Consider the following 17,013-nt stretch of genomic DNA (forward strand, 5'->3'; position numbering starts at 1 on the left):
TCTTACCCATTTGTTTTTAATGACTGGGAAGACCAAGAGTGTACACAAGTTCATTAAAATAAAAAAAAAAAAATTCAAAATTCATTTTGTGTGTTCAGATACCATGTGTGAACTAGGAATGGCGGCCCACCACTCCTAAATGAATGTAGAGGAAACACTCTAAAGGGCCAATGCAACACCTAAGGCCAAAAAAAAGTTCACCTCTGCATTGTCCACAGTCATGTCATGGCTGTCCATTTTGACGTTGACTTCTGTGCTGTGATTCAGGGGCTTGTCATCACTGCTACTGATTAAGATAGTGGGTGTTGGGTTCAGTAGCTCCTGAAAGAATACCTTTCAGACTTAAAATATTGTCCTATTCTGTTACTAGCTTTGATTGTTGTAAGGCACAACAATAAAGAAATGTCCAAGAATGTCCAATGAAATTCTCTGCACACCCTATGTAATAGAAACACACCAGAGTATATAGAACTTATACATACAAACATCACACATGTAAAATAATGTATAAATACTGTAGGTCAGGTCTTCATCAGGGGGTCCAGGACCCCTAGGGGGTCCTCAGAGGTACTACAGCCGGGCCTGTGTGGGAAGGGACTTTTTTTCATGAACCGCTTGAAATCTAGAATCCCTATTCTGAGGGAAACAAAACAAAGCTCATGATAATGCTGTCAAACAAGTCTATAAAATCTATTAAAAAGTTTAATCTGCAACACAATTTTATACGATATGTAGTGGGAGGTCAAATCAAATCGAATCAAATCAAAACTAACCTTATTAATCACAAAGAGCTGCGATGCATTCTCCTTGAAGACTGACGGTAGGAGAAGTATGGCTGACACCATCAGGCCTGCAAATGACACAAATGATAGTGAATACTATGGTTTTACCAATTATGTAAAGCTGCAATCTTTTATTTAAAAATGTGCCCACTCTAACCAGAGAACCCTGTTGACAGTACAATTGATCTAAATAGTTGAAACCAGAACTTATTTAGTATATTAATGTCCTGTTTCATCATTCTTCTATGTCAGAGAAAAGTAGCAAAAATCACTGAACTGCAAGCTAAAAGTGCGGCTATTTTAGCTATTTTTTAATTGTAATCCTGAAAAGTAACATTTGTATTTAATTTCAAATGCATTTAGTTATACTTATGTCAACTTTATGAACTTAAGTACAAATACATTGCACATAAAAAAGACAATAACATTTTAATACTAGTCATTAAAATATATATAGACTGAAGTAATGAATGCGGGTCATGTTTGCATGTTTGGAATTGAAACAGCTGAAATCAATATCAGTACTCTGATATTAACCTGGGGGCCGCATTGAGTGAAGGTGGGGGCGGCCCGTTGTATGCCCATGTATGCTCTACATCTACTGTACATCTCTTTCGAAAATAGCTGATCTACAAGCTAACCACGCAAAGCTTGTAGGTCAGCTATTTTCGTGGAATGTTCGCCCTTGAATAGGGATGCTACGGTTCAAGTGGTTAACAAACAAACAAAAAGATAGTGATGGGAAGAGGACTGAAAAAGAAGTGTTACACAATACCTTGGAAGTCAAGTCAACTTTATTGTCAATGCTGCTATATGTTCTGGATATAGCAGCATTGACAATAAAGTTGCAGATTTGATTTCCCTCAAATCCCTGGTGCAAACAGCAATAAACATGAAATATAAAATAGAAAATGTAATAGAAAGTATAAAATAAAAAAAATCTAAGAGAAATACAGAATGTTAGCTGGCCATCAATATTTTGCGAACAAGAGCTCATAAGTCTACCTTTTCTCTTAAGACAACACTCCTGTGACTCTCTGAACTGGTGCTTGGGTGTTTGACGTGATGTCACTTTCAAGGCCACGCTCTCGTGAGTAACTAACTTTGGACTCTGCTGTGAAGGTGGAGACATGCGGCAGTGGTATATTTGCGACAATTTAAAAAAAAAAAATTAAAAATAGAAATTTGAAGGAGTGGCGGCTAGGATTTAGGAATGGTGGCTCGCCACTCCTAAATGAATGTAGAGGAAACACTAAAAGATATACAAGTTAATAAGATCTAGTAAAAATATGGCAATCTAAGATATAAAATACAGTAGGAACAGGTCTTTGAGGAATATTGTATTTGATTATAAGCTCTTATGTTTGTAAAGACATTGTGTGGCTCACCATTTCTTTTGGGATCAGTTTGGCTGTCGCTGACAGACTGTAGGACCACTTCATCCATTTTCAACCTTTCTTCATATAATTGGTCCCCACGAATGCTCATTATAATATCCCCTTCAGACCCAGCGTCCATTGGAATGGACATGACATATTTATGTCTCTAAACCAATTAATACCCTGTAATTGAATGATTTCAATAATGCTGGTTATTTATTGGATCCTGATTATCCAATCACAATCATGTCATGACTTTGAGCATGCTCAGAGAGAGTGACAGACATCGGACAAGACAAGCATGGAGGAGCCACTGCAGAGAGGGAGGAGTAAGTGCCCATTTTCAATCAAAAATATAAATTTATGTTCATGCTAGCCAAAAAAAAATTGCTGTCAGCATAATTGTAACTGTTACAAGTGATAATATTTGGACTTATTTTGAACATATATCATATCATTAATTTACAGGATTAAGTGAGGAGTGAGGCGAGTTTAGCTAACACTCACATGTTAAGTGTCAGTATATAAAGAAACAAAATACCTGTAAGCTTTCCATAGGTAAAGTATGGTGTCACAGTTTATTTATTCATGAGAAATTTTAAAATATATATATATATATATATATATATATATATATATATATACCAGTTCAGGGGGTACACCCTGAACTGGTCGCCAGTCGGTCGCAGGGCAACATACAATGGCAGACAATCATTCACGCTCACACTCATACCTAAGGACAATTTAGAGTCACCAATTAACCTAATGAGCATGTTTTTGATCTGTGGGAGCAAGCCGGAGTGCTTGCATGGGAAGAACGTGCAAACTTCAGACAGAAAGGCCCCGCCCGACCCGGGGATTGAACTGGCGACCTTCTTTCTGTGAGGCACCCGCACTACCTGCTGCGTCACCGTGCTGCCATGAAAAACATCTATAAGCTGATGTCTTTTCAAGTTCAGGTTCCAGTTTCATTCCAAGTTAACGTGTTATCAGTTCATTATCCTACTATAAAAAGTATGGTTATGTGTTTGAAGTTCCATGATAGTTTACTGAAGGCAAAACTGATTTCAGGTAATCTTGTCTACAACCATATATCTTGTGTTCATGTGCATGTTCAGATTGTGTTGGATTGTGTCCCTCTCCTCTTGCAGGCTCCGGATTTTCCTGGTGATGACTTCACTGCTGTTCCCTACCCTGCTGCTATGATACACCTATCAAGTTCATGTGCATGTTCAGAACTGTACACAGACTCAAACACATGCAAACATCCAGTTCCAGTTGTTTAGGTCATGATTACTATGTGGAAAAACTCTGTCTTTTTTTTTAAAGTTTTTATGACATTTTACATCCATTGTGTCGTGGCGACCATTGGAATGGACATGAAAAAATACATTAAAAACATGAGTTAGCAAAAATGTGTTTTTTCCACGTTATTTTTATGTTGGAGAGGAGTCAGAATCAGTTTAAAAAAATTTTTTTTGCCCAGCAGAAAAAATGCGGGTCTGAAGGGGTTATGGTACCAATTTAGTCTTGTCACTGTCTCAGAGGAGGACTGTGGACACTTCAGAAACCCACTAACCAGTGACATCATTGATGGGGAATCCAAGATAATGAAAATGGCAGGCTTTCTAAGCCTGGAAAGTTGGCTTGCTATAATATAACCCATTGTTCTCGCATTAATGAACATGGTCGAATTTTGTTTGAAATATCCAAACCTGCCTAATGATGATGTCATTGGTAGGCAGGTTTCTGAAATGTCCACAGCCATTGTACCATATGATAATGAGCATTAGTGAGGACCAATTCTATGAAGATAATCTGTAAGGTAAATCCGTGAAAACACGTGATTGGCAAACTGGGCTTACTAAAAAAAATCTGTGAAAAGACGTTTTGGCAGGGAATGAGTTTATGTTCAGTAGGGTCAGCAAAATGTTTATATTTAACAATAGTTCAATGCTTGTCAAACAAGGACTCCACCTGGCCGCAAGCAACTCTAAATTTTGTTTTTAATTTCTTGAATCTAGAGATGCAACATCAACCATTGATAGCCCATACATCCAAAGAGAAAAGTCTTATTTGATTGTATTAAACGATGTTAAACTCACCAACATTGCAGCTGTATGGAAAGGTTGAATTATGCTCTTAATATCCGCAGTTTTTGTTTCATAAAAATCCACTGTAGACATGTTATGAGCTACTTTCTGTCAGTTCCATGATTCCATGCAACACAGATATGAAGCAGTTCTCAGAAACGGTGGTTATACAGCTAAATATTAGTTCAGTGATTCACAGAAAAGCTTAATCTTCAAGCATTTTTCAGTTTATACAGTAAATGTTTGAGTTTGTAAAGAAAAATGCAGACTGCCATTTTTCTGAACTGCCTAATATTCTTTTTTCCTCACTTTCTGTAAAGTACTAACAAATTTGATAAATCTTTCCTTGTGTTTTGATTTGGATTAGAATGTGTAGTGTTCCCAATGCATTTGCTTGTATGGAAATAAAAGCTATTATAAGGATTTTGAGCTTTACTCACTCTTAACCTATAGAGGCTTATATGAAAACCACACCCAAGACACAAGACACACAATACAAAAATCACAAATGCATATTAAATGTTCAAGTTGAAAATATCATGTTAAAAAAAAAGTAAAATCATAATTCATCAATACAAATTGACATTGATATACATTAAAAAAAAATTAAATAATAGAGTGGTCCTATTTTTCCAAATCAAGAGACTTCAACATGAGAGTATTTTTAAGTTTCTTTTTGTATATGGACAATGACAAAGAAGAATCAATTAAATGTACATAGTTATTCCACATAATAACACCATGATATTTAATAGAAAATTGACCACAGGATGTTTTATACAATGGACGAGGAAGATTTTTGGCTTGTGAAGTTGGATAATTATGGAATAGAGAATTACTGACAAAATAATAATCTTATGTTTCACTTGAAAAACAAATGCACAGACTTGAAGAATGTTGATATCGAAGATAGTAGTTGCCATTTATAAAAGAGAGGTGCACATGGAGCAATAGCCTTGGAAAAAGTTGCTATTCTAACAAAACGTGTTTGTAACAATATTTTGTGCAAATAAGAAATGAAAGTACTTGCTCACACAGTATTACAGTATGTTAGATATGGATAAATTAAACATGAACTATGTGCAAAATTGCTTATTTTTCTTAAAATCCTAAGCGATTTTGTGACCTTTTCGCAGACAAAGCCAACCTGTTCTCTCCAAGAGAGTTTATCATCAGTTAGAATGCCCAAAAAACATGTTGCTGAAACTTAAACCATCTCTTCGTTATGAATGTGAAGTTTAATTTGTTCACTGTCATATTTCCTATTCCCAGCAAATAGCATGAAATTGGACTTCTTGACATTTAGTGAAAGTTTATTTGTTTGAAACCATGTTGAGTAATTCATAAGATCGTGATTTAGGTCTCTGATGAGAGTTGTCAAATTTCTATTTGAGGCAAAAATGCTGGTATCATCTGCAAAGAGGAAAGGCATTGTGGTGTTAGATACCGCAGCAAGGTCATTAATATAAACAAGAAATAATAAAGGTCCTAAAATGGACCCTTACAGTACACCATATTGTATTGTATTTCTTTTTGACTCATGACCATTGATAAGAACATATTGGTTTCTATTGTGAACATAATTACTGAGCCACTTGTGAACATTACCATGAAAACCATATCTAAACAATTTCAAAAGCAAAATAGAGTGGTCGCTTTAGAAAGGTCTAAAAATACACATAGCAAATTCATTATCATCTAATGATTCATGTATTCTATCAGTAAGTTGATTTTTTTTTTTTTTTTATGAAACTCATATTGATGATTATAAAGAATATTGTATGTTTTCAAGTGCTCCAGGATTCTTTTGTACACCAGTTTTTCTAAAATCTTTGAAAAACAGGGCAATATAGAAATTGGTCGATCATTTGTAAGAGATCCTGGATCACCTGTTTTAAACAACGGAATGGCTTTGGCTATTCTTAAATCATGAGGTATGGTACCAGTTTCCATGGATAATGCAAAGATAAATGTTAAAGGCTCAATAATAGGAGAAATGTTTTCTTTAATTAAGGAGGCACAAATTCCATCGTGACCAGGTGCAGATATTTTTAAATCCATTATAATGTCTTCCACCTCTTTAGAGTCAGACAAATCAAACTTAGCAAAGGATGGAAAATAACATTTTATATAGTCTAATGGGTTGCGTTTTGGATCAGCTATTTTTGTAGCAAGAGATGCACCAATACTAGAAAAGAAATCATTAAACTTGTAGGCTATATCATTAGGATCATTAAGAGTAGAACTTCCATCCTTGAAGGTTGAAGGAAATTGAGTTGAGGCCTTTTTTCTTTGAAGTAACTGATTAATAACTTTCCATGCAGCCTTGATATATCTTTCAGACTTTGTAAACTGATCACTGTAGAACCTTTTCTTGGCAGCTCTAAGAAGATGGATGCATTTATTTTTATAAGATTTATAAGTAGCCAAATTGAAGGGGGTTGGTGAGGAAAGATATTTTCTGTAGAGTTTATTTTTAATTTTGGAGAACTTTTCTAACTTTTCATACAGTATGCTGAGATTACATTACTCCTTGTTTACCTGTTCAAAGGAGACTTTTTCCAGCATTTCTTTAAATTTTGCTTTATTGATTGAGTTAAATTTTCTATAATTGATTACAGAGCTATTTTTCATTACCTTTACTCTCTCTAATGAGACAGTCTGAAAGATTGGGAAATGATCTGATATATCTGTGAATAAAATTCCTGACTTTTTTCATAGTTAAAACTGTTAAATAGTATGTTATCAATCAGTATCAGTCAATAGTCGGATAAAAATAGTTTTCATGCGAATGATTTAAGAGGGATGTGGGAGAATGAGCTTCACTTTTGAAAAGGTTAATGTTAAAGTCCCCAAGGATACGACACATTTTATTTTCTTTATTCATCAGCTCTAAGATCTTCATTAAACTGTTATTAAAGAGAGAAGAAATGTCTGTATCTGGTGGATGATAGATGCTACCTACTACCGCATTTTTGTTGATTTGTGGGACACAATTTCAATGAAAACTGATTCAGCCTCCACCTCATCAGAATTTAACATAAGATCAGATCGATTAACAAACTCAAAATTTTGATGGACAAAAATTTAAACACCTCCACTAGTCCTAGACTGTCTGATGAAGTGAGTAGAGTTATAAGAAGGAAGTTTGTTAAGGCCTAGTTCTTTAGATTCTTTTGTAAGCCATGTTTCAGTAAAAAAAACTCATGGAGCTCTATTTTCGACTTTGCTGCCTGGGCACAGTAGTATTTTCGAGCGGAGCAGGCAGGTGCACGGCGCACTTGGTATTTTGGTAAACTGAGGCATACAGAGGTGCACCAGGATGGCCGTTGCAGTGAAGGAGGGGGGAGGTGTCGGCATTATGAGCGCATTGGAATTTTTGACCATTTTGGTCTGCGTCGGCGGCAAAAAAGTGCGCTGAAAGCTCGCCACCTCAGACCTGGTCGACTCTGTGCGGCAGCGGCGCAAGTGGATTTTCATAAACCGGTGGAGTCGTGTGCTCACGTCACCAAAACCTCACAGGCAGGTTTCCACAGTGTCTGTGATGAGTCAGCACATACAGTCAGACCTAAATTTATGTATTTTGGTCGGTATCTCATCTGACCCCATCGAAAGCGCGTTCAGGATGCGTAATGGTCACTCAACCTAACCAAATGTACACAGGTGAAACAGGGATGTCTGGTGATCTGTGACTTAAATTGCCTGGTGACAAACGTATATGCCACTTTCCCCGAGTCGGCACATGACTCGTTCATCCTGGCAAATTCTAGCATCCCTACAGTCTTTCAGGGGGACACCCCTCGGGATGGGTGGCTACTAGGTAATAACAGCTATCCACTGAAAACGTGGTTGATGACACCATATATCACACCGTCAACAAGATGGCAGCGTGGTTTTAACGGTGTTTTCAGCAGTGCTGTGTCAGTCATTGAACGCACACTGTGATCAATAATTAGCAACAGTGAGGATTCAATGCAACTATCTGAGTCAGCACATACAGTCAGACCTATATTTTGATCAGCATCTCATCTGACAATATCGCAAGCGCGTTCGGCACGTGTAATGGCCACTCACCCTGACTGAATGTACACAGGTGAAACAGGAATGTGAACTAATCGGTTAACGTCGCTGTGCCAACCAGAAACAGCCGTGACATCCTACAGAGCATATATACTGCATCTATCTCAGAGCACTTGACAGACAGAGAGAGACAGACACATGGAAAAAACGTAAGCGATGATTGTCCGTTATTACCCACGTCATTTCATTCCAAATACAAATGTTATCATTGTAATGCTTAACCTTATCTACAAAGATGGAGTGCATTATTGCTTATGAGGAGGAGGCCGAGGATTTACCATCTAAGGACCTCATATTTAGACATCAGAATCAGAATCAGAAATCCTTTATTTATCCCCGAGGGGAAATTGTTTTTGTTGCAGTGCTCCTTACAAGAATAGAATTAGAATAAAATTAGAAAAGAAAGAATAGAGAGAGAACTATATGTATAAAAAGCGAATTTAAAAACTAAATATTTATATTGAGAATATATATATATATATATATATATATATATATATATATATATACCACAAAATACAGAACAGAATATAAAACAATATATATAAGTTTGGGCGTCGGACACTTTCCTGTGGGGTCTCAGTCATCCTCGAAACTTGCCATGGACCTCGCCAGCGGCGTTCTTAAAGGTGAGGCGAGGAGCTGCTGTGATTGGTCAAGATTTGACTCGGCTGTGTCAAACCCACTCCACGCCTTCTCCCCTCCCTCTTTCCGAGTTGCGCCACTGGGTGGGACTGAGATGAGAAGGGGGAGGAGATGCGCCGGCGGCGCAGTGGACGAAAATACCAGTCTACGCCACCACGCCCCATCAGCGCAGTGGACCTGACTTTGCGCCGCGCCGGTGGCGGAGTCGAAAATAGAGCCCATTGGTTTAAGAAGATAAATAGTGTACCAACTGATTATAATTTTTTTGAAAGTCTGCGAATATTTAAATGCAACACTGAAAATAGATTACATCCAACTGGAAAGGATTCCATAAGGTTGTTGAAACAGATTTCATCATAATATTCACAGGAATGAGAAATGTTACTAGCTGAAAAAAAAAAATCAATATCAGGGTCATGATCTGAATTATGATGAACACTTTCATTGAATACCTGACTGTTATTAACTGTAAACTTATGATTTGGAATGAGATTGTTCGACAGGGATACAAGAAATTTGTCATTATTAAGTTGATTAAAAGGAAATGTTGAGGCACAATTTTCACAGATCCATGATGTCCACATACAAGATAACATTTTCTATTTGACCCACTCAGTCCTATATCTTTCACAGCTAAAACTGCACTATCAGCAGTGACTTGTTACCCCACCACAGCCTTTAGTGTCAAATAATCAAAATCTAATGCTGGTAACAGAGCATGTTTTCAAAGAGAAAAACAGCACTGCATTTTAAAATAAAAGGCTGCATTGGTGGGAGTGTTTTCTTTCAGGTACTGGTGAGAACATGAAATGCGATCAAGGGAGTCCAATTTCAAGAACAGATTACTGTGTTTAAGATGCTGAAACACTCCACAGCAGTTTATAAAACCATGAGACAGGAATTTACAACTGGAAAGTTATCACTGTGACATTAACTTTATCTTCCATCCAGACAACATTAGAATGATGTTCATGTTATACAGTAATCTACCAGGGATGTAGACGTGGATCTATCTGATGCACAGAGACCTCTGTGTTAGGAGTGCTGCAAATGCAGCAAGCTGCAGATGAGCTTGATGTGAACACAGTCGTAGTGTGTGACTGTGTCTGACCTTGTGGCTGTCTTTTATGTGTATTTAAATGTGTGTTTCTGACTGTGTGTTGCAGGATAATGGTAAGGACTCCCATCGTATCTCTCCCAGCCCTGTAGTCCATGTCAGGGGTCTGTGTGAGGCCGTGGTGGAAGCAGACCTGATAGATGCCCTTGAGAAATTTGGACCCATATGGTGAGACAGCAACCACTGTGTGTATGTGTATGTGTATGTGTATGTGTGAGGGAGTGGGAGAGAGACAGAGCAACAGACAGAGCAGAGTCTTGTATCTACCCATTCAATCTCTTAACTGTTTCTTCTGTTGGCTGTGGGTGTTTGGAACTTACATGTATCCCAACATGGATAAGATGAGAGGTAATGTACACCATGGACAGGTTGCCAGTCAATCACAGCCCTGACACATCAGTACAGAAAAAAGAGAACACATTGACAGGTCAGAGTTGCCTATTCACCTAATCTGGGTTATAGCTGAGCCGGTGACCAGATATTACCCTAAATCTGTCAGCCCTCTCAGAACACATATACAGGCATAGTTCAATCCACAGACCCCTTTATGTCATGAACATTCAGGTTTTATCCCAAAGCTAGGGGGCTCTGGGTACATGTCTATATGCACCATTTTTCAAGCCATTTGAAATAATAGACCACCTAAAAATCTGTACATCATCATCAATATTTGTATTTATATTCATGGAAATCTAAATTTTGGCCATCTATATTAATCTATTCATATGTGTTACTGTGTCTTTATCTGTAACTATATTTTAGGTGTAATTTTGCTCCATTGATTTGCCTGTCCAGTCAGAGAGCCTGAGGGGAAAACAAAAAGTTGAAGTTATTTTAAAAACCTGAAAGATCCCAGGCATTTGAAGAAACCTTTGGGGCTGAAGCCCAAGAAGCAACCCCCTGGTCTGCTGTTGCCCTTTGCTATCATTGAGTTTAGTCAAGTTCACAGACAAAATCTTGGTGAGCTTTCGTGTGGAAAGTATCAGCACTAGAGAGAACAGAAGGATATTGGCAAAGCTCACTTGCATATGAAAGTGAAAATTAGACAAACCTCCTCCTAATTAGCAAAGATTGATGAACAACATATTCACGTTAGCAGGCTACTAATTTTTATCTGGCATAGACCTTTAGAGGTTAAAATGACAACTGTCACCACTACAGCAGATTATATCAAATGTCACTAATTAACTTTAATTCTATGAGTAACTTGACTTGACATCCACTGTCTGTATAAAAACGCTGCTCCTTGTGCAACTGCTAATGTAATTTTATGTCGGCTGGCTAGATAACATAGAGCATTAACTTTATATCACCTGTTGGAAAATGCACTTATTTGATTTCTTACAATTCTTCAATTCAGATTCTTCATGAGGAAAAAGAAACTTCACCTGGTACAATATAGGGTGGACTGTAGAAGTTCATTCATTATAGCTCTTTTAGAGCTATATCAAGGACAATAACTTCTAAAAGTCTTATTTCCACTGTGGTTTGTGATGTAGAGAAATCCGGAAGTCTGGGTGAGCAGGTGACATATTACCAGTAATAAATTTCCAAAAAATATTTACATCATCATCAATAAAAACAAAACTTTCCCAAAAATACCTCACTTTCACTCACCACCATTTCCTATACTTTATTTTTGGTCTGCATATACTAACTTTTCTTAAGTGCAAATACTGCTCCAACAGTATGAACATTTGAATATGAATATGCATTATGGGGAGCACATGAAGTACAACCCCCAACTCCAGTTTGGACACTGTGGAAAACATAAAAACAGAATGTGATAACTTGATAATCCTTTTAGACATATACTCAATTGAAAACTGTACAAAGACAATTTAATTTTTTACCTCATCCACTTCATTGATTTTTGTAAATATAATATAATTAAAAATATGCTTATTCTGAATTTGTTGTCAGCAACATATTTCAAACTAGTTGGAACAGATTTAGATTTAGATTTATTTGTCCTTCTGCAAGGAAAATTGTTTCCACCTTCCATACAACCTCAGATCAACCTCTGTTCACGCTTCATCACTTTGATAGAGAGACAGGTGGAAGATGTCAGCCAAAAAAAAGTTCAAGAGTGGTGATTCCAAAAGAATGGACCAACAAGAATAACAAATACGTCAAATACAACAATTGATCTAATATTTACTAATAAACCTGAAAGAATCTCTAAGATCTTTAATCTATTATCTGGCTTGTCAGATCACAATTTTATCCTGTGCTCAAGGAAAATCAAGAGGAAGCACTTAATGGCATCCACCAGAGGTCAGCAATACTATTTCATACCCAAAAGCCAGCAACAATCTCTGAATGAGGAAATCCAAAACGTAGATTGGTCTAATATTCTGGAAAATAATGACATTGAGGCCAGCTCAAATTGTTTTATTAAAAAGGTTAATGATATCATAATGCATTTTAAAAAAAATAGAGATAATGCTCTAAAGCAATCTCTAAGAACTAAAACTACAAGTGACAGACAAATGTTTACATCACTACGAAACAAAGTCTTGAGAATGACGCGTAAATCGAAAGCAGAGTTCTATATTGAGACGATTAAAGAGGCAAATGGTAATGGAAAGCTAATATGGAACAATTTAAATAAGTTATTGAGAAGGGACAAGTCTAACTATCTTAGTGACCTACAGCTTCAGGTAAATTATGAACTAACTGACAATCTAGACGTTATTGTGAATCATCTTAATAGATTTTTCATTAGCTCAGTTGAGGAACTGACAAAGCACTTTAAATGCTCACATATTTCCCACAATCCTGTTGATGCAAGTAAACCAATATTTAGCATAGAAGAAATATCTGTCCCAGAGGTAATAAAAATAATCTCATCCCTAAAAAGCTCAAAGGCCAGAGATACATATGGGCTTACCAGTGACTTCTTAAAGACCCATAAAAGGGTTCTTGCTGACCCAATTGCACATCTTGTAAATCTATCCATAAAACAAGGAATGGTACCATCAACGTGGAAGATTGCTAGGGTCACCCCAGTCTTTAAGGCTGGGGATAAGACAAAATCTGAGAACTATCGACCAATAAGTATCTTACCAATGATTTCCAAAGTAGCAGAGAAATGGGTTACCACAAAATTGACAGAACACTTAAATAATGGTTATGCCACCCTGCACCCAATGCAGTTTGGATTCAGGAAATTTCATTCAACAGAGACAGCTACTTGTTATTTCCTAGAAAACTTAAAGAGCCTGTTGGATCAGGGCGGCTTTGTAGCGGCTGCATTTCTTGATCTAAAGCATGCTTTTGATACCATTAATCATGATTTGCTCATTGCTAAATTAACTCATTTCAACTTTTCAAATAGCGCTCTCTGCTGGACGAAATCATACCTGTCGGACAGAAAACAGGCAGTCCAAATTGGTGATTCAATATCTTAATATCTCACTTGTTTTGCTGGAGTACCACAGGGCTCAATATTGGGTCCTGTTTTATTCAGCCTGTATGTCAATAACTTACCAGATGTCTGCAGAAATCTAAAAATGCAATTATATGCTGACGACACTGTATTATACTGTCATGCCAACTCAATTCAAGAATCTGCTGCAATACTCTGAGGAGCCATGGTGCCAGTGTCCCATTGGCTCAAAAACTGTTGTCTTCACTTGAATACAAAAAAAACGGTCTGTATGTACTTCTCCCGACAGCCAACAGAGGGACAGCAACAATCAGTCATTGTGGGTGGAGAGAGACTTGATGTGGTTGAACATTTTAAGTACCTCGGGGTAAATTTTGACTCTAATCTTAATTTTGAGCAGCATGTTAAAGCAGTCAAGAATACAATCAAATTTAACCTATCAAATTTCAAACATATAAGACCCTTCCTGACTATGGAGTCAGCAAAGACCTATATGCATGCAATGATATTTTCTCACATTTCTTACTGTTACACAACATGGTCACACACATCTGAGAGTACTTTAAAACCAATCAAGTCCCTCTTCCAGAGAACGCTTAAAACTTTAGACAAAAAACCTACAAAATACCATATTGTAAAATTACTAATAAGTACAAAATTTTGGACTTTGATAGCTACAAGTTGTTTTTGGATGTTTGCCTCATTTATAAGGTTCTGAATGGTTTAGCCCCTCCACCATTACAAGACTTTATAAAGAAAAAATCCTCTAGAGTAAACACCAGAGCACTGTGTAGAGGAGATTGTGAAGTACAGCGGCGCAGGACTAAATTTGGCCAAATGGTGGCATCCATTAGAGGAACGCAGTCCTGGAACTCACTGCCAGCTCATGTTAGAAGCTGCCACAACTACACCACCTTTAAAAAGACCCTTAAGCAGTGGTTAATAACAAATCATACCTGCTCTCACGAGTAACCTTTTTGTCTTTTGTGTGAATTGAAATGTGAATTGGAACTTATTCTGTGAGATCTTTTACATGTGTTATCCATTTGTCATAGTGTTTTTGTGTATTGTATAATGTATTGCCTCTGTTTTTAAACACCTGCCTTAGGATAATGGATTAAAATTAGCATTTAATGCTAACTCCGGCATATTTACATTGATGCTTCTGCTGACATGTCAATTAATATGCATTGTCCTAATCAAAATTAAAAAAAATCGGCTCGTGACAAACAGAACAGGGAGAAAAAATTACTATAGAGCATCCCGAAGCTCACGGGATCCTTTCAGTTTCACACGGATGACAGTGGAGGAAGCGGCCCACCTAACCCACCGGAGGAAGCAGTGGGGCCCGCGCCAATGCCGGAGGTAACGGACACAGGAGAGGAACACAGAGGTGGGGCGGAGGGGGAGCAGCAGGCACACAAGCATCGGGGGGGGGGGGGGGGGGGGGAGTTATTACATATAAACATATAAACAACAGAGACGTTTTTGTTTTGGGGGTTTTTTTGGAGGATGGGACAGGGCCTACAAAACTTCTCAGTTTCAGTAGGTTAAGGCAGCCCTGCCTCAGAGTACACAAATACTACTATGACTACCAGCACATTTTCAAACTGTACATACACAAACACACAAACTCATGCACAATTGCATTACAGTCTGGATGTTCTCCTCAGTTCTGTTATGGCAAAACAAAACTCCTGCTGAACTTCACTTTCTTCCATGCCAGTGGCCTGTAACAGCGATCAAATGAGAGGAGTACAAAGTGTGGGTTGAGAGGGTGACTGGGGTCAAGTGCTATGGTGTGTGCTCTGCGTCCAGTGCCTGTGCTGTTGAGGTCTGGGAGGTTGGAGGTTGGGAGACCAACGATCTTGGCGGCCTTGTATGTAATTTCTGTAAGTCTGTTCTTGGAGGGGATGGACACCATATTAAAGAAATAGGGGGAGCAGTAGAGGAGGATGGGTTGAACTATGCTTTTGTAAAATAGCAGCAATAGGTGGGGGGAAACGAAAAGTGCTTTGAGTTGATGATGGAGAGTCTTTGTTGGCAGCATTTTTGGATTTCAGTGGTGCGTTGTTCAAAACTCAGTTTATTGTCTAGGGTGATGTTGAGATATTTGTGGTTCTCCACTATTTTAACAATTTCACCATTGATACTGATGGGGATGTGCATGGGGTTGGAGGCTGACCTGTGTCTGCTGGAGTTGAAGACCAGTAGCTTGCAACCAAATTGTTATTGTTGAGTAGTGTGAGTACCACAGTGCCATCTGAGTGTTTGAGGTATGTGATGATGGGTGAGGGTATGGCTGGGCAATAAAACAATAGCGATATGTCTCGCAATAGACACGTCATCAATATCAATAAAAAATGCGTTCGATGAAACATTCGATTTATTTATTTTTCTTCGTCGGAAGAAACCTGAAGTTGCGAAGCGAGGTTGGTTGCATGAACAAACGCACTCGCTCTCAGGTAACCAAGCAACGTAGGGAGTAATCGCTTATCAGTGAGAGAGACACGCTAACACACCAATCATGTAACATTATCAAGTTCGGTTGCGCCATCTCGTTGTCTCGTGTTTGATGCTTCGCGAGGAGTGAGATGAGAAATAGAAAGTGAGTCCTGCAGCGAGCGAAGAAATTGTCGATAAAACAGGGAAAGTCAGTTCGCCAGTATGGAGTTCTTTGGATTTTATAAGTCAGACCGTAGTCACACCAATGTGGTCTGTAACTTATGCAAGAGTCGTCCCCACCAAGACCGGTAACACCACAAACTTGTTTAACCACCTTAGCCGCGCTCACTCTTTGGAGCTCAGCCATATTCGCCAACGTCCGCCAACCGCAGCACCACCGCACAAGCAGCAGACCGCCATGCAGTAGGTATCTGCTTCAGTGCCTGATGACAAATCATCTAAAAGGCACGAAGACATAACGGAGGCAGCGGCATATCATATAGCTAAAGACATGCTTCCGCTGAGCACTGTGGAGAAGCCAGGTTATAAAAATGTCTTACACGTTCTTTTTTCTTTTTTATTTTAACACACTTGCAATAATTGAATAGTTCATGTATGTTTAGAGTGACTAAAGTTGTTCATATGTCTAGGCTGGTTTTATAGTTCAATCAATCTTACTGTACTGTCTATCATGTTTGTTTGTATGTTACAGATGTCAAGTCTACCTCAGTTTCTGCTACATTTCCAAAACACTGCACATATCTGAAAACATTTTATTCAGCAGAAGGTGAATCAGCTTGTGAACTTCCTGCACTAAACCTGCAGAAAAAAGTTCTCAGGTTTCTCCCTGTTTACATTTTTACACTTTTTTTTTACATTTATTATTTGAGTGTTTTCCATGGTTGTGTTGACATTTCCTTTCCTTTCTGCCTTGATAGCTGAGGGGATTATACTCAGAAGAAGGTTCAATTTAAAATAAAAATGTTTAAATTGAATGTATTTTTCTCCTGGTCCTTATTTTAAATAGGTCATAAAAATATTAATAATTATCGATATCGACCAATATAAAACACTTATATCG

At 37.8% G+C, this 17,013-nt stretch overlaps 1 protein-coding gene across 1 annotated transcript in view; it reads left to right on the plus strand.

The window, feature by feature from the left end:
- LOC139340909 (heterogeneous nuclear ribonucleoprotein L-like) overlaps nt 1–17,013 on the plus strand; it is a 118,884-nt gene that overhangs the window by 43,207 nt on the left and 58,664 nt on the right. The window contains exon 2 of the mRNA XM_070977033.1: nt 10,146–10,264. Within this exon, the coding sequence (XP_070833134.1) occupies nt 10,146–10,264 (119 nt within the window). The remainder of the gene's footprint in view (nt 1–10,145; nt 10,265–17,013) is intronic.

The sequence above is a fragment of the Chaetodon trifascialis genome, chromosome 13 (assembly GCF_039877785.1).
Source record: "Chaetodon trifascialis isolate fChaTrf1 chromosome 13, fChaTrf1.hap1, whole genome shotgun sequence".
In the NCBI taxonomy this organism is placed as follows: Eukaryota; Metazoa; Chordata; class Actinopteri; order Chaetodontiformes; family Chaetodontidae; genus Chaetodon; species Chaetodon trifascialis.